At 35.0% G+C, this 19350-nt stretch overlaps 1 protein-coding gene across 2 annotated transcripts in view; it reads left to right on the top strand.

Moving 5' to 3' along the window:
- Window positions 1-19350, top strand: part of PRTG (protogenin) — a 130265-nt gene that overhangs the window by 1098 nt on the left and 109817 nt on the right. The window contains exon 2 of one of the 2 annotated variants that reach the window (XM_082445087.1): window positions 1584-1886. The exons of the other annotated variant lie outside the window; for it this stretch is intronic. Coding sequence (XP_082301213.1) covers window positions 1584-1886 — 303 coding nt within the window. The remainder of the gene's footprint in view (window positions 1-1583; window positions 1887-19350) is intronic. 2 annotated transcript variants of the gene reach the window in all.

Below are 19350 nucleotides of genomic sequence, written 5' to 3'. Positions count from 1 at the left end.
GCCCATTTGTGCCCCGGAGGGGAGGGAGAAGGGTCCCGAAGCTGAGAAGGAAGGTATCTAAGTAGGGTTTATTTCTAACAGCTAGGGATTTTGGGGCAGGGCCTGAGATGTGTGCGAATCTGAAGATCCCTCCAAACTCCAGGTTAGCCTTGCGCAAACTTGGATGAACTAATTTTTCTCTTTTGACGTGTTGCTTTATTCTTAAAGAGTTAAAAATTGTAAAGTGGATGCGGGGGGCGCGGGGAGAAGAGGTGTTAAGAAGAATGGGTTGTTTTATTTATTTACAGGTTACAAACTCCTGACTTTCGTGGGTTTTTTGTTTTGTTTGTTTGTTTGTTTCCTGGAGGAGTTAGTTTTCTATTAGCAAGAGAAAAGGATCAAAGTCAGATGTGACTCGGAAACACAATGGGCGCCTTCCGGAGTGGTCCTCGCTGCGCGGGGCTATTAGGGTCGCTCGTGTCGCCCTGGGCATCCATTAGGAGAAGTCGGCAGCCAGGGCGTGGGAGCGTGACTAGTGTGTGAGGTTTGGAGGACCTGCCTTGATGAGAAACAGAGATCAGTCCCGGGGATTGGTACTCATGAATTCAAGACAATCAGAAGGAAGATGAAATGCCCTCCGCCCCTAAACCCCTAATACTCTACTCGGCCCCAATCAATATGCAAGACTTAAGCTGACCTTTGCGCTAAATGCAGGAGGTGACAGGGTATTAGTTGGTCATCGGATGCTTTATCCTGACGGGGACCGGGGACGATGTGTATGCCTAGCATAAAGCCTTTACTCTGCTCGATAAAAATGTGTATTGGTTGATTAAGCAATCTCCTGTCCCTGTTAGACAGTAAGGACCAATTAGTCACGCATTTTTTCCAACAGTTGGTAGTTCTAAAAAAAAAAAGAAATAGAAGTTTCCTAATCCGATCACCCACTGAGTACAAGCAGTAAGAGTTAGCAACTTTTCAAAGTCAAATGTTTGTCTTTTAAATACCTACCATACTCTGCAGAAATTAAGTAAATGGGTCTCTTTCAAGGAGTAGAGACAGAATCCTTGCTATAAAAGGGCAGATATAAAAGTGCAAACTTGTCATCTGTCACAAAAGATAAACGCACTTCCCAAAGGAGTAGGTACCAAGGGTTTCAAAAACTCTTCAAGGGACAAGGAAATAAACTTGCTTGTTCACAGAGTCGGAGTTTTGCTAATGATTTCTTGTAAAATTAGACTTTTACGACTTACCCTGTTCAAGATCTTTTTGACAAGCTCGTAAAAGTAAGCAAACAGCTTGTGCTCAAGAGTTTTCCTGATGATTTTGAAACTCTAGCAAGGCACTTGAGGACAGAATTCTTAAAAGGGGTAAAAGTTATTGAAATCTTCCCTATGCTTTTTAGTATAAGATGTTGTAAAAAAATTTCTCTGATTTGTTGAGAAGGTTAGCTGAAACTTAGATTGGCTTATTAAGGTGTAAGTTAATTAATATGGTTTGTTAAACTTTGTCTCATTACACTCTGAATATGTGTTTTACAATTGTGTGTTAAGAAATGATTTTACACTTATAATTCTGGGTATGCCTTTCCCCCCTTTTCCTTGTAGGAGTATGGTGCTTTAGCGAACTGTTTTTTATCAAAGAGCCACAGGATATAACTGTCACAAGAAAGGACCCAGTCGTTTTAGATTGCCAGGCTCATGGAGAAGTTCCTATTAAGGTCACTTGGTTGAAAAATGGAGCAAAAGTGTCTGAAAATAAGCGGATCCAGGTTCTGTCCAATGGCTCTTTATACATCAGTGAGGTGGAAGGCAAGCGAGGAGAGCAGTCTGATGAAGGATTTTATCAGTGCTTGGCCATGAACAAACATGGAGCCATTCTTAGTCAAAAAGCTCATCTTACCTTATCAAGTAAGTGCTTAAGTTCTTGATTGTTTGACGTTTTTCACTGCTACATTTTGATGATTTCTCGATTCATTAGCATGCTAACCTGAAAAATCACACAAACATTGAGAATTTTCCTGGAGATAGTAGTTGATGCTAACTAAGGCATGCAGAAAAATCTGAGGAAAAAAAATATATACATTCGAGTGAGTGATTTAGAACAAAAGTCACATTAGGTTTAGAACACCAAAACCTGTAGAGGTGGCTTTGTATAAATTTAAGTGTTTCAAACTGTGAAAAAAGTTGGATGAAAAGTTTGGCCAACACAACAAAAGTTGTTCTAAAATCTCATTTTTGTAAATTAATAATTAAATTTTGAAAATCACAAGCAACTTTTTCTGCTTTGTAGATGACCCTTAAGTGCTAAATCTTTCATATAGCCCAAGCTTCCATTTCTCTGACTGCTTTAAGATCACCCATGTTGCTTTTTAATTGAAAGAGAGGGCATTGGTCAGTAACTCTCAAGCCTTTGAAGTATTCCTAGGCTTTTCCTGCTGGGAGAGAAAGAGATTAAGGCCATTTCCATATTATGCCTAATGGACTTAAACCAGATCTGCCCACTTTTTTCCAGTTGTCATAAAGTTTGCTGTCTAATGATTTCCTTTGTATTAACAACCCAGTCAGATCAACCATTTGTCCAAGTGACCCACTGCTTGGTGGTTGCCCTGGTAACTGTTGAGTGTAAACATGGGCCTAGGATAGTTAGAGAACTCCTTGTTTTCACTGAGGCTTTCCACCTCTTCAGGTGATCAAATACCCAGCACTCAAGATTACAAAAGACAATGTAAATCTTAAGACAAAACAAAACACAGCACAACTGTATCTTAAAAATAGTTTTACAGGCATCCTAGCTACAAGCTTTTGTTAATCCTCAAAAGACAGATTTTGCACTATACCTCCAAATTGATCATTTACAAGATGAACAATAGAAGGAGGGAGCTCTTGAGATAAAGTCATAATCTTTAAGAAATAGTTTCTTCAGGGTCTCCACAGTTGAAATTCAGCTATTGGTGGGGGTTTCCTAGGTGACTTTATTGTAACAGTCCATGGCCATATTCATGCCATCCTCATTTTAGTGATATATTTTATTTGTACAATAATAATTAATAGTGGAAAATAAATTGCAAGCAAAGATATTTTTGTATTGAAAAATGTCAGAAAAGTAGAGATTTCCAATTCTAGTCCCCCTCCCCCAGAATAGTATAAACCTGAGAGAATGTCTGATAAACTTTTTTTTTTTTTGCTGTGATCATTGGCCAATAATCATCTTTTTGTGTTGTTGTTGTTGAGTAGTGGTTTTTCAGTACAGTATTGTTTTCAGGATAGTGTGCTTTTTATGCTTATGTCCTGTTCATTTAATTTTTGTCTAATGTAAAATTGTTCTATAGAGTTGTAATTTTTCTACCTTTTTGGGTTTGTGGAATATTGTGTTTTCATATCCAGGAACTGTAACTTGTATTACCTTGCCAGAGAGGAGAGGGGCAGGATGGAAAGGTGGAGGGGGCAGATGGGCTTTGAAAGATGAAGCATTTGTCATGACCACATGGTATTTCCAGGACCTCCTTAGAAGCCTGACAATTCTAAGGCACTCAGAAATACTTTGAAAACACACAGAGCTTTCAGTTTTCATAAATAAAGTCTGAACAGTATTAACATAGTAACAGTGAAACAATGTTAGTATTGGCTTTTTGAGTAGCTTTAGATTTTGTATCTTTATAAAAATTATTAATGACAAATATTTTATTAGATGTGAATCATTTTGAAGGCTTTTGTGGTGAAGTATTCATATTTTAAGTATCAAAAACTTTCCAGTTAAACTATGTAGAACATTGCTTTGCTGTTAAATATCAACTGTAGTATGTTAGTTATAGGAACCACACTTTTCATATGCACACATTTAACTTGGAGGAGGTGCTTTGCTAGGAAATTGCATTCAGTATTATAGATTTAAAATAAACGCATAGTGGGTTTAGATTTTTCTTTAGAAATGAAATTTCTTAGAGATTTGAAATTCACAAAGTTAGTTCTGATATCTGAGAAGCAATGTCCAATGACATTGTAGGCTCAGATGACTTTATCCTGTGTTCAGGGTAAGACGTTATACGTATTAAACAGGAAGAGAATAGGCATTAAGTGGACATTCTGTTTTTGTGGGTTTTTTTTAAAAGGTTAGTTCTCTCCTAGTTAGTGATAGCAGCAGGGTGCAAGTATGTTCTTTTTATTTTCTGCTCAAGGATTTTGTCAGCAAGCATATCTTTTAGTTCTGAAGTGTAATAAGTAAGACAGCACCTGGAAATCTAAAACTTTAATCTGTGCAAGTTTTAGATTTTTAACACAGGCAATCAAGTCTTGGTTTCTAAACTTAGGAACTAGAAGCTGAAAGTTGCACTCTAGGCAAGAATTCCATTATTCATGTGTAAATTAGGAATTCACAGGGTTAAAAGGTTAGAAACTGGCCAGGATGAGGTTTACCCTTGTGATAAAGAGCAGATGACCCTCATTCATTGGCCAAAGCTTTCATGTAGCTCTTCTGCAAAGTTAGTTATTGCCATGAATTGTTCTTGAGGAATGCAGAAATTCAAATGTGAACAGGCCTTTCCTTAAGTGTCACTATGGAGCCTTATCTCCCAAGCACATCAGAGCTGGCTGTGGGGACAAGGTTCCTCCCCAAAGGCCTGGAGGCTTTGCTTTCCTGTTGTTCATCCAAGCACAAAAGGATTTGTCTAACTTAGTTTTTCTAAGGCATCCCATTTTTAAAGGAAAGTATAGGGTTAAAGTAATATTTAGGTTTTTTAAAAAGTTAATCCTTTTTATTGATAGCCATTTTAGCCATTTTACATTTTCATGTAATGGAATAGAAAGGGGAGTAATGTGGGAGGCTCTTTTTCTAGTTGTATACAATAGTAAGAACAGAATATTAAACCATTTCCCATAAATTTCAGTATTTTTAACAAAATCAGATTTTCACTTTCATAGGGGCTAAGTCTTCACTACATAAATAATCTAATTTAAATATTTTAGGAGTGAGAAGTAATCTATGACATCTTGACATTTCTTGCATTCTAAATGTTGAAGTAAGATAAATTTCATAGGAAAGCATTAGTGTGGTAAAACGGTCTCATATTTCAACAAGTTTAAATTAAGATGAGACATTTGAGAGAAGTAAAGGAGGCGGGTTGTGTTCTGTGATGTGTAAAAGACTGGCCGTAAGCTAGTGATTGAACAGGAAGCTGGTTGTTTATTTCCTTTCCATAAAAGGTGGAAATTGAAGTCTTAGGATAGAGGGAAAGAGAACATAAAGCTGGCTTATATTTGTTGGGTTTTTCAGGACTGTTTGCTTGGGTGCAAAATAATTTTTTAAATGAGCATTTGTAGCTGGAAGACCATAGGAATTATTATAACTTTATGATGGGTTTTTTCCTCCAAAATTTTGAGATTAGTTTTAGCATCCATAAAATTGTTTTGGGGGGGGTGTCTATTTCTGTAATTTTATGTAGCAGTAGTCTCCTGTAAAAGGATGATGTAGGTTGTTTTCCATGAATAAAATGTTTATTACTTCAGTTTAAGTAGAGATGAAACTTGAGGTTTTTTGATGAGATTAATGAAAAACTGTTCTGTGAGTGTGGTTCCTAGCTTAAAAAGTAGTACATAAATTATAGCTCAAAGCTGATCTTGAAATGTGAAGTTCAAATATATTGAAAACATTTAGAGTCATGTTCGAAAGAAAAGAGGGTGGGTGGTATATTGAAAAGAGAAAGGTAAGAGCTATGAGACTGTTAGCCTAGATTTTGAATTTTATTAATGATCCTGGACCCAAGATGGGCAAGAGTTTGCTTCGTTGTCACTTTTTATTGAGATTTGTAGATGCTGTAAAGGACATTGTCTCTTACCTGTGTGCGTGTTCACTTCAAATTAAGCTGTTAACAGTTACTTGCCCTAACTTAAGAGTGCTAACACAAAAGTAAAAGTTGTTTGATTTTGGAAAAATAAGACAGACTGAGATATTTAGAGAGACCAATCTGCCAACATTGTAGATAACGTTCAGATGGTGCTTTCTGGGTCTAAGAAAAATCATCTATCTTTAAAGAGAAGGGGGTATGGTTCAAAAGTACATATTTAAATTAAAAATTTACTAGCTTAAAATTGCATAAGTTAAATCAGGGAAGTAAAAGCACATGTAGTTCTACAGGCTTATTTACAATGATACTTTGTTCTTAAAGTCTGTCTACCTGAAAGGTTTATCAGGTACCTGGTGATCACTGGGTAATGGAACCAGTTTTTCCCACTTTGCACTTGATTAGTGAGGATCATTTCTCATCTGCAGAAACCTGTAACGCTATCTCACTGTTTTTCAAAGTTGTTGGATTTTTTATTTTTCAATGAAGCAGCGTCCACTGAGGGGTAGAATTATAATTTGCTTTAAGATGTATAAATGTGTTTGTTTATTTTATTTTTGTCCAGCTTCTTAATGGAATTTTGAAAGGGCATTTGGTATGGCCCTCTTGTGTCAACTAGCTCTGATTATTCTAAAGAAAGACCCTAACTCTCAGCACTTGTTTGCCCAGGCATTTGTTGTCATTGCTCCTGAATTTAACAGCTGGGCCTATTGATGAGGTCCAGAGCAGTTTAAAAGAATAGCAGAAAACAAATCTCTTAAGCAGGGTGTTAGGTTGAAGGAGTATTTCAATTAATAAGTACATGCATTTGAGGTTACTTTTTTGAAAACCCTAATATTCTTGACTACAATTTTGAGAGATGATTTTTATTTCTCCTAGGCAGAGGTGCTCAGTTAGGGTTGATTACTTTCAGCTTTTAAACTGGCAATTACTATTAATATGAAAATAATAATGTTAAGTCAGGCATTTTGCTGAGGATTATAGTTGAATTTTAAAAACAACACTGATTATTGATCTGTTTTAAGAGAAATTCTAAAAGTTGTACCCCAAGTAAAGTTTTTGTTGTCAGTCAGGGCTATTTTATTTTTTAATTTATTTTAAAAAATATTAATTTATTTCTTTGGTTGTGCCAGGTCTTAGTTGCAGCACGTGGGATCTCTTAGTCGCGGCATGTGGGATCTTAGTTCCCTGACCAGGGATTGAACCCCGGCTCCCTGCCTTGGGAGCACAGAGTCTTAATCACCGGACCACCGGGGAAGTCCCAGTCAGGGCTGTTTTAGTACTTCTGAGAGTTTATAGTGTTCAGACTCTTTATTAAAACATTTTTAAAACTCTCATTTGGTAAAAATCTTGGTAAATGAGAGGAAGAAGAAGATATGGTTGTAATCATTGAAGCAGTATTGGAAGTTGTCCTAACATGGTAATCTGCACAGAGCAAGTTCACAGTCAACAGTTGACAATAATGATGTACAAAAAAGGTAAGAATGTTCCAAATTACCTTCAGTGGCTATAATTCTGAAGCCAAGTGAACTGCTTTAGGGATATGTATTGCAGAGGATAAAGGTGTCATCCTCACAAAGGTCTCTGACACTAATCTGACAAATACTTTCCTGACTTTTACATTCCTTGTTTTTTTTTCTTTTTCTTTTTTTAACCTCTGGTTCTCAGAAACTGCTTTTGATGAGCTTTAAAAGCCAAATTCTTATAGACTGAGCAGAAGGCATGAATTTAAAATGTTTGGGATTTTTTTTTTAAGTTTCTGGAGGGTCTGCCTTTTTCTTGTGTTCGCATATATATATTTTACAGCTTTAGCATTTGTAGTGGCTAGATTAATCAAGTAACTATTGGAGAATGCAATCATTGTTCAGGGTCCTGGTTTCAAACTTGTATCCTCATTGGATTTGTTGTTAGGACTGATGGAAAGAAAATTTTCTTTAAAAGTTTTGCTTTATGAAACTATAGTAAATCCCTGTTTAGAACAGTGTGACAGTTTTTTTTAAAATGATATTGCTTCATATAGACGACTTTCTCTAAATAAATCGTATTCCTTTGGAATAATCCTCCAAAATGGCCTGTTTATTGCTTTGTAGTCTTTTTAGTACTACTCAGAATGGATCTTCCACTCCACCAACATTTACCAAATAAGTAAATAAAAGAATAAATTTCTTTTTTTTTTTTTTTTGAGCTGTGGATTACATTTCTCAGGGTTTCTCAGCCTTGGGGCAATTGACATTTTGGACTAGGTAATTCTTCACTGCAGAGGCTGACTTTTGCAAGGTAGGATGTGTAGCAGCATCTCTGACCTCTACACACCAGATGCCAATAGCACCCCTTCCTAGTTGTGGTGACCGAAGAATGTGTTTTGGGAGGCAAAATCACCCCTGGTTGAGAACCACTGATGTTTCTGAGAGTAGTGCAAAACTTCTTTCCAAGTGTCACTAGGCTATTAGTATTTTAACTGTTTCTGTCTTAACTTGATATTCAACTTTTTTTGTTTTTAGCAGTGTTAAATTTATTGATTGGAGACGACTTACTATTTTTAGGTACTGTCAAGGAAGCTTGATAAAGAAATGTGTTTGGATTGTTGTTTGTCTAATTTGGAGTGATGCCTTTCCATCCCTTTTCACACATAGTACATTGAAAACTGCTACTATGAGTTTACCCTTCTGTGGGGATGGTGGTGTGCTGAATTGGGCGATTGGGATTGACATGTATACACTGATGTGTATAAAATTGATGACTGATTAAAAAAAAAAAAAGAGTTTACCCTTCTGTAGGTTCATTCATTTTGATTTCAGTATTTCAGATCTTTTTTGGGGGATATCTAGTCTAAGAGTAAATGCAAATTTCATTTAACTGTGTTTACGTAGCACCTTTCTTTTCTTGATGTGATGGACACCATAGTTGAAGAGATATGAGAAATCTCCATGTGTGGTTAATGTTAGAGAACATCTTTTGTGATGCTCTGCATGGTGAGAAGTAAAACTGTATGAGATTAACAACCCAGAGAATAACATTTGCCGTGTGGTAGGTTTTCCACTGGGTGAATGGTTAACAGAAATCTTTTCAGCTAATTCAGTGGTACCATAGACTTATTTTGGGCAGAAGCAATTTCACTTCTGCACATAATGATGTAAAGATGGTAGCATCTTGTGGGGGCATCAAGGGGCGACAGAAGGGAAAAGAATTAGACACTAAAGTATATTAACTAGTACATAGAAAGTCACAGGCAAATTGAGTGGTTATTATTGAAATATTTGTTTTAGATTACTTAGTAGTCGTGGGCAGGGACTTCACAGTTTTTATCTTTCCCAGGATATCACTCTATGTGTGTGCTTCCGTTTTGATTAAGCTGTTTATGCTAGTAAAAGTTACGATTGTTGCTACATGCGGTTAGTCACCCGTAGAGGTCACTAGCCACTGGTGGCTCAAGTGGGCAAGTTGAGATAGATGAAGGAGGAAGCAGAATATTTTAATGAGTGATTCTAGTGCTGAGCAAGTCTGGCTAAACGTTTTTGGCACCATATGTTCTATGTCAAAAACGTACTTGGAATAGAACAAATCATCAGTTAGTTCAAAATAGAAGAGAAGAATGCACATTTTCATTATATTTGAGGGAAATAGTGTTTGAGTCAAAACAGAATTTTAATATTCTTGAGTGCTTGTTTTCCTGTCCTTGTAGTCATTTCATAAAGAAATTATGAAGTTGACAATTTCCAATAGCTGGTAAATACTCTTCATGCTGCTAAATTTTTACTGAGTTGCTGGGAGGGGTGAGGTGGGGAAGCAGAAAGAATGACAAAAAGGCAGAAGAGCCAAGCATTAATGCCTTCTCCATTGTTGGTGACTTATATGACTTTAGACAAATCACTTAATCATTCTGATCCTTGTCAGATCCTTGTCTTATCTGTAAAAATAGGTGCCTGGGGGGAAAAAAGGAGGGATGGATATTGAGCAACACAGTGCGCTTAGTTTTTTAATTCTGTTATTGTAATTCTAAGTAAGTGGCCAATAAGTTATATTTTTTGTAAGGCTGAGTCCAATCACATTGCAAGAGAACCATTTAAGTCATTGAGAAAAATTTTTAAAAAGCTAGTCAGTTATTTAACTTGGTACTTTTAAGGATTCATACTCTTGCAGTGGACCTTAGGAAGATCTGCTTTTGGAGATGGGGAGGCCTTAAACCAATACTGATAATTTGAATTAGTACTCTTTTTAAGAGTCTAGAAAAATAAATTACTTTGTCTGGGATTGGACAGTTCAGAATAGTTGTGCTGCTTTGAGGGTTGACATAGTGTAGGAGAGGTATAACTTTACAAATATGTATCTGGTTCTGCTAATAATTAATAGTGTATTCTAATGTTTATTGACTCGGTGTTTAAAAAAATAGTGCTGGTTTCATCTTAAGAGAGTTTTGCTAATGTTATTAGTGTTTTAATAGAAATAGATTATACTGGCTTCCCCACTACGACCGCCAATTCCTGTTAAGAATGATAAGGTTTAATTTTTCCCCCAGCTTTCAAACTGAATTAGCTTGAGTCCCTCTGATTGGATTTAAAGTAATTTCGATTAAAGTACTGACCTCAAACTGGACACATAACAAGAAAAAAATGCTTTGATGTTGGTATTGCATTTTGGTACTTCTTTTTAAAAGGGAGTTCACAAATTTTCTTAAATAATTTTATCAGCTAAATGTGTTCACTGTTTTCTTAATAAAAAGAATTCACTTTTTGTATATTTAAGAAAGTCATACCTTCATGCTCTGACTTAGTAATACTTTTAACATAATTTTAACTGAGGGACCAACTTCAGTAAAGCAGTAAGATTACCAAAAGTTTCGCCAAAAGGATTATGAATGTTATCCCAGTGATGGAATATGATTTCTTCAAAGCCTATAAGTATCTTTACCTGGATGATTTACCACATTTTTAGAAATCTGTCATAATTAATACTTGAAAGAAAGTACACAGACAGAAGAAACCTTGTGAAATTTAAGTTTAATTTTCAGCCTACCAGTTGTCAACTTGGAAGCTCTGATATTTAGGGAAAAAATTTTACTGCTTAGCACATGGTACAATGAGAAATTATAAGTGGATCCACAGTTGGTCAGTAGAAAGGTGATCATTTTCTTACCATACTAGAATCGACTCCACCATTCTTTTTATTTTTTTAATTGAGATATAGTTAATGTACAATATTATGTAACTTACAGGTGAACAACATAGTGATTCACAAATTTTAAAAGTTATACTCCATTTATAGTTATTATAAAATATTGCTTATATTCCCTGTGTTTACAATATATCCTTGTAGCTTATTTATTTTATACTTAGTAGTTTGTACCTCTTAATCCCTTACCCCTATTTTACCACTCCCTGCTTCCCTCTCCCCACTGGTAACCACTAGTTCTCTATATCTGTAAGACTGTTTCTTTTTGTTATATTCACTAGTTTGTTGTAGTTTTTAGATTCCACAAATAAATGATGTCATATAGTATTTATCTTTCTCTGACTTATTTCACTTAGCATAATATCCTCCAAGTCCATCCATGTTGTTGCAAATGGCAAAATTTCATTCTTTTTTATGGATGAGTAGAATTGTATGTATATGTATACCACATATTCTTTATCCATTCATCTGTTGACAGACACTTAGGTTGCCTCCATATCTTGGCTATTGTAAATAATGCTGCTATGAATGTTAGGGTACATCATGTATCTTTTTGAATTAGTGTTTTGGTTTTTTTGGGGGGGGATATATATACCCAGGAGTGGAATTGCTGGGTCATATGGTTTTTAGTTTTTTGAGAAATCTCCATACTGTTTTCCGTAGTGGCTACACCAATTTACATTCCCACCAGTAGTGTACAAGGGTGCCCTTTTCTCCACATCATCACCAACATTGTTATTTTTGTTTTTTTGATGATAGCCATTCTGACAGGTGTGTGGTGATAGCTCATCGTGGTTTTAATTTGCATTTCTCTGATGATTAACAATATTGAGCATCTTTTCATGTGCCTGTTAGCCATCTGTATGTCTTCTTTGGAAAAATGTCTATTCAGGTCTTTTGCCAATTTTTTAATCAGGTTTTTTTTTTGATATTAAGTTGTACGAGCTGTTTATATATTTTGGATATTAACCCCTTATCAGTCATATCATTTGTAAATGTTTTCTCCCATTCAGTAGGTTACCTTTTCATTTTGTTGATGGTTTCCTTTGATGCTCAAAAGCTTTTAAGTTTAATTAGATCCCATTTGTTTATTTTTGCTTTTATTTCCTTTGCTTTAGGAGACAGATCCAAAAAAACACTGCTACAGTTTATGTCAGAGTGTTCTGCCTATGTTCTCCTCTAGGAGGTTTATGGTTTCCTCTCTACCATTCTTTATCAGAACAGAAGGAAAGTGATTAATCAAAGTTTTTTCCTGTTAGACAACTTTCCAAAGGGGATGACATTTTTAGAAAATAAAAGACAAAGAAAATACATTATTATTTTCCACTGATCTCCAAAATTTTAAAGACTTGTTTAGATACTGGCTATGAACATTTTGAAGAGAGAACCTTAAGATTCGTAAAACTTATCCCATAGTCAGCAGAGAGTCCTTGCTTCCTAATTTGACTTGCAGTATCATTCTGCCTTTCTCTAACATGAGTAAAGAGCACAATTCGTAGTCTTAGAAATTTCTATTTTGCAAATAATAAATATGAAGCTTGAAGGAGTTAACTGCCTTATCCAAGGGCACAGCTGCTAGATCTGAGACCAGAGCTCAGGTTTGCTAATTCTTGTCATGAATTTGAAATGCTTAAATAAAGATTTTGTCCTGTGTATTGTGTGGAAGTGTGTCTTACTATATTCAAATATCTCTTCACACCCAGAATATAGAAAAGTGAATGGTAATGGAATTGACCCTGAGGTTAAAGATACTTCTTACATTTCTTAATATTTATGTTAAAAATATTTTATCATTGTGCAACTTACCCTTTACTGTACTTATATAAGGTTTTGATGTTGTTTTTGTTGATGTAGTGAAAATCACTAATGTGTTTATATTTTTACTGGTCCTGTAACACTTCATGGAACTTCTTTTCTTGTGGATAACTTCAGTGTGGGGAGATTTTGAGCTCTTGTCTCTTTAGAGGCTCAGTGTTTGTTGATACATCTATCCAAATGGAAGTTTCATCTAAAGCAGTGATTTTCAGTGTGTCTTTGAAGAACCTCCGATGGAGTGAGACTCTTTTGTAATTAAAAGGTTGGGATTTTTTTTTCTTTTAATGAAAACTACTATTTATTTATTTATTTATTTGCTTGCTTTCTTGCTTGCCATGCCACACAGCTTGTGGGATCTTAGTTCCCTGACCAGGGATCGAACTCAGGCCCTCAGCACTGAAACGGCAGAGTTGTAACCACTGGGCCACTGGGAATTCCCCAGAAGGTTGAGTTTTAAATAAATGGTTGAGCATGTGTCATTACTATCTTATGGGAAGAGGGGGCATAGTGACAGCCTATATCTAGCTTGGAAATGGTTTTTATAACTACAGTTTTATTGAGATAGAATTCACATACCACAAAGTTCACCCTCTCAAAGTGTACAAGTCAGTAGGTTTTGTGCATCTATCACCACTGTCTAATTCTAGATTATATCCATCACCCCAGAAAGAAACCCCACACCTCCCAACTCTCCCCTCCCCTATTCCCTGGAACCACTAATCCAGTTTCTGTCTCTAGATTTGCCTTTTCTGTATATATTATAAAAATGGAATCATACAGTATGTGGACTTTTGTGTCTGGCTTCTTTCACTTAGCATAATATTTTCAAGGTTCCTCCATGTTTTAGCATGTGTCAGTACTTCATTCCTTTTTGGGGGCTGAATGAGATTCTTTTGTGTGATATACCATATTTTATTTATCTAGTCATCTTTTGATGGACACTTGGATTGTTTCCATCTTTAGGCTATTCTGAATAATTCTGCAATGAACATTGGCACATAAATATTTGTTTGAGTCCCTCTTTTCAGTTCTTTTGGGCATATACCTAGTAGTGGAATTGCTAGGTCATCTGATAATTCTACATTTAACCTTTTGAGGAGACACCAAACATTTATTCATGTGCATATTGGCCATTTGTATATTTTCTTTGGAGAAATATCTATTCAAGTTTTTTGCCCATTTAAAAAAATTGGGATGTTGATCGTTGTGTTGTTGAGTTGTAGGAGTTCTTTATATATTCCGGACAGTAAACCCTTATAAATTATATGATTTACAAATATTTTCTTCAATTCTGTATTTTTGTCATTTCACTTTCTTGGTAATATTCTTTGATGCACAAAAGTTTTTAATTTCGATGAGGTCCAGTTGATTTTTTCTATTGTTGGTTGTGCTTTTGGTGCTATATCTAAGAATCCGTTACCACATCCAGTGGTAAGTCATCCAACTTTGTTCTTCTTTTCTAAGACTGTTTTGGCTATTCATGGCTCTCTGCAATTCCATATGAATTTTAGGATTGGCTTTTCCATTTCTATTGGGTTGGCCAAAAAGTTCCTTCTGTTTTTAAATAAAAGTAAAAGACACATTTTTCATTTTCACCAAGAACTTTATTGAACAACATATTCACTGTTTTGTTCCACTACCTTCTGCCATTTTTCAGGCAACTTCATAATTCCACCTTCCCAAAACTTTTTGTTTTTTTTGAGCAAAGAACTGTTCCAGGTGCCTTTTACAGGGAATTGAAATTTTTTCCATTAACAGAATTTTGTAAAGACGAAAATAAATGGAAATCTGAAGGTGCAATGTCTGGTGAGTATGACAGATGAATCAGAACTTCCCAGCCAAGCTGTAACAATTTTTGCCTGGTCATCAAAGAAACATGCGGTCTTGCATTATCCTGATGGAAAATTATACATTTTCTGTTGACTAACTCTGGACGCTTTTTGTCAAATGCTGCTTTCAGTTGGTCTAATTGGAAGCAGTACTCATTGGAATTAATCATTTGGTTTTCTGGAAGGAGCTCATAATAAAGGACTCGCTTCCAATCCCACCGTATCCACAACATCACTTTCTTTGGATGAAGACCAGCCTTTGGTGTGGTTGGTGGTGGTTCATCTCACTTGCCCCACGATTTCTTCCGTTCCACATTATTGTACAGTATCCACTTTTCATTGCCTGTCACAATTTGTTTTAAAAACAGAATGTTTTCATTACGTTTAAGTAGAGAATCGCATACAGAAATACAGTCAAGCATGTTTTTTCGCTTCACTTATGTGGAACCCAAACATCAAAGTGATTCATATAACCAAGCTGGTGCAAATGATTTTCAGCACTTGATTTGGATATTTTGAGTATGTTTTCTATCTTTTGCCTGGTATAATGTTGATTGTTCTCAGTTAATGTCTCGATTTGATCTCTGTCAACTTCAGCTGGTCCACCCGACCAAGGAGCGTCGTCCAGCGAGAAATCTCCAGCACAAAACTTCGCAAACCACTTTTGACACGTTCAATCAGTCACAGCACCTTCTCCATACACTGCACAAATCTTTTTTTGCGTTTCAGTTGCATTTTTATCTTTCTTGAAATAATAAAGCATAATAGGCTGAAAATAGTTTTTTTCTTCCATCTTCAATATTAAAATGGCTATACAAAAATTCACCAATTTTGATGTTTTTTTTTAAATGCAAGCTGATATGACAGCTGTCACATACAACCTAACAAAATTGTTTCAAATGAAGTTAAAGACAACTAAGTGCTACTAGAGCCATCTTACGGAAAACAACCGAACAAACTTTTTGGCCAACCCAATACATAAAAGAATGTGGCGTGTTGATATGGATTGCATTAAATATGTAGATTGCTTTGGGTAGTATTGATATATTAACAATATTAAGGCTTCCAGTTCACGAACAGCATATCTTTCTGTTTATTTAGGTCTTTATTTTCTTTCAGCAATATTTCACAGTTTTCAATGTACAAATATTTCATCTTTTTGGTGAAATTTGTCAGTATTTTATTCTTTCAGATGCTATTGTAAATGGAATAGTTTATTATGGGTGTATATACACACAATGGCTTTATGTGTGTCAATCTTGTATCCTGAAATTCTTCTGAATTGATTTATTAGCTTTAGTAGCTTTCTTACAGGTTCTTTGGAGTCATATATATATATATATATATATATATATATACATATATATGTATATATAAAATCATGTCATTTGTGAATGATATAGTTTTACTTATTTTTCTCCATTGGATGCCTTTTATATCTTTTTATTATCTAATGCCCTGGCTAGAACTTCTATGTTGAATAACCTCTGTTTCCAGTTCTCAGAGCAGAAATATGGCTATTATTACTGCAAGGACTGCAGCATATGATGGGAAAATACTTATGTGTGCTACCTACAGAGTACCAACAAGGTTTACTTCAAGGAGTTTTGCAGAACTTGTCGGAAGTCTTATAACGCTTACCAAGTGGAGAATATTACCTATCAAGTAAATCAGATGTTTGCATTTTGTGTCTGAATTGGGTGGCGGTAGAGAGTTATAGTGTATTTTCTTGAGTGTATTTTCTAAAAGAGGCTAGGGTCCCAATGACCTTAGGTTTTGATTGCTTTTTATTAGGAGTTGTAGAAATAATACTCAACTAGGAAATGGGACTTCAGTGAATGTTTCCTTCTGCCCTTGCAAATCTTGGTCTTACTAACCTCTTTTGAAACTTACCTCACATGCATTAGGGAAGAATATTTGCTTTACCTGCTATTCAGAGTGTACTGTAAGAAAAAGAAGCAAACTGAAAAATAGGCTACTTTTCTACCAAAATGTGTGTGTGTGTGTGTGTGTGTGTGTATGAGAAGCTTTCTGTCTTTCACCATTGAGTGTGATGTTAGCTGTGGGTTTTTCATAAATGCCCTTTATCATGTTGAGGAAGTTCCCTTCTACTCCTAGGTTTCCGAATGTTTATTCACGAAAAGATGTTGGATTTTTTCACATGCCTTTTCTGTATCAGTTGAGATCATACAGTTTTTTTTCCTGTGTTCTGTTAATGTTATATATTACATTGATTAATTTTCTTCTATTGAACCACTTTTGTGTTAAGATAAATCCTACTTGGTCAGTACAGTCCTTTTAATATGATGTTGAATTCAATTTGCTAGTAGTTTGTTGAGATTCTGCATCTATATACATAAGGGTATTGGTCTGTAATTTTCTTTTCTTGTGATGTCTGCCTGGCTTTGGTATTAGAGTTGGCCTCATAGAATGAGTTACGAAGTATTCCTTTCTCTTCTATTTTTTGGAAGCATTTGGGAAGGATTGGTGTTCATTTTAATTTAAATGTTTGGTAGAATTCACCAATGAAGCCATCTCGTCCTGGACTTTTATTTGTTGAGAGGTTTTTTATTACTGATTCAGTCTCTTTGCTTAGTATAAGTCTGTTGTGATTTTCGATTTCTGAGTCATTTAGGTAATTTGTATGTTTTTGGAATTTATCCATTTCATCAAAGTTATCTAATTTGTTGGTGTACAATTATTTATAGTATTCTCTTATAATCTTTTTTTAAAAAATTTTTGTAAGGTCGATAATAATGCTCCTACTTTCATTTCTTATTTTAGTTATTTATGTCTTCTCTCCTTTTTTTTCTTTGTCAGTCTAACTAAAGATTTGTCAATTCTGTTCATCTTTTCAAAGAACCAATTTTTGGCTTTGTTGATATTATATGTGTGTGTGTGTGTGTGTGTGTGTGTATGTATGTGTGTGTGTGTGTGTGTGTGTGTGTATGTGTGTGTGTGTGTGTGTGTGTGTGTGTGTGTATATATATATATTTTGCTATCCTGTATTTCATTGATTTCTACTTCAACCTTTATTATTTTCCTCTTTATACTAGCTAGATTTAGTGTTTACTTCTTTTTCTATTTCTTCAAGGTATAGTTTAGGTTATTATTTTGAAAGCTTTCTTCTTTTTTAATGTACACATTTACAGGTGCATATCTCCCTCTGAGCACTGCTTCCACCAGCCATAAATTTTGGTATGTTTTATTTTCATTTGTCTCAAAATACTTCCTAACTTTTATTTTGGTGATTTCTTCCTTGACCCACTGGTTAAGAGTGTGTTGTTTAATTTCCACATATGTGTGTTTTCCAGTTTTCCTTCTGTGCTTGTACTTCTAGCTTCATTCCATTGTGATTGGAGAAAATATTTTGTATCAACTTAATACTTAAAAATGTATTGAGACTTGTTTTGCGGCCCAACGTATAGCCTATCCTGGAGAATGTTCCATGTGTACATGAGGAAAATGTATCTTCTACTCTTGTTGGGTACAGTGTCTTTATATGTCTTATTAGGTCTAGTTGGTTTATAGTGTTCTTTAAATCCTCTGTTTCCCTACAGATCTTCTGTCTGGATGTTCTGTCCATTATCGAATGTCTTGTATTGAAGCCTCTAAATGTTATTGTAGAACTATCTATTTTTCCCTTCAATTTTGTCAGTGTTTGCCTCAAATATTTTGGGATTCTGTTGCTTGGTGCACATATATTTATAATTGTTATTTTTCTTGATAAATTGACCTGTTTAGCTGTATATAATGTCCTCCCTTGTCTCTTGTAATAGTTTTTGGCTTAAAGTCTATTTTGTCTGATACTAGCATAACCCCTCAGCTCTCTTTTAGTTACCATTTGCATGGAATACCTTTTCCCATTCTTTCACTTTCAACCTGTTTGTTTCTTTGGATATAAAGTGATTCTCTTAAAGACAGCATATAGTTAATAAATCATTTTTTAATCCATTACACCAACCTCTGCCTTTTGATGGAGAGTTTAATCCACTTATATTTAATGTAATTACTGATAAAGAAGGATTTCTGCCATTTTGATTTTTTTTTTAATATGTCTTGTATGTTTTTTTGTCCCTCATTTTCTCCACTACTGTATTCTTTTGTGTTTAGTTGATTTTTTTGTGGTGAACAATTTTGACTCCCTTCTCATTTCCCTTTGTGTATGTTTTTTAGATATTTCTTTGTGGTTACCATAGGGATTATATTTAACATTCTAAATTTATAACAGTCTAGTTTGAATTGATACCATCCTAGCTTTAGTAGCATGCAAAACTCTGCTCCTATGCAGCTCAGTCTCCCCTTTTATGTTATTGTGATATGTTACATCTTTCTATGGTATGTGCCCAGTAATATAGATTTATAATTATTTCTATGCTTTTGTCTTTTAAATTATGTAGGAAATAAAAAGTGGAGGTGCAAACCAAAAATATGTTAGTTCTGACTTTAATATTTTCCTATTTAGTTACATTTACTGGAGATCTTTATTTCTTCATATGGCTTTGAGTTAATGTGTAGTATCCTTTCTTTTCAACATGAAGGATTTCCTTTAGCAGTTCTTGTAGGGCCAGTCTGGTGGTAATGAGCTTCCTTAGCTTTCATTTATCTAGAAATGTGTTAATTTCTGCCTCATTTCTGAAGGCCAGTTTTATTGGATATATAATTCTTGGTTTACAGTTTTTTCTGTCACTTTAACTATGTCATTCCACTGTCTTCTGGCCT

The sequence above is a fragment of the Balaenoptera physalus genome (assembly GCF_965194825.1).
Source record: "Balaenoptera physalus genome assembly, chromosome: 2".
Taxonomy (NCBI): Eukaryota; Metazoa; Chordata; class Mammalia; order Artiodactyla; family Balaenopteridae; genus Balaenoptera; species Balaenoptera physalus.
The sequence above is the reverse complement of the archived record's forward strand: the minus strand, read 5'-3'. Positions and strand labels throughout refer to the sequence as shown.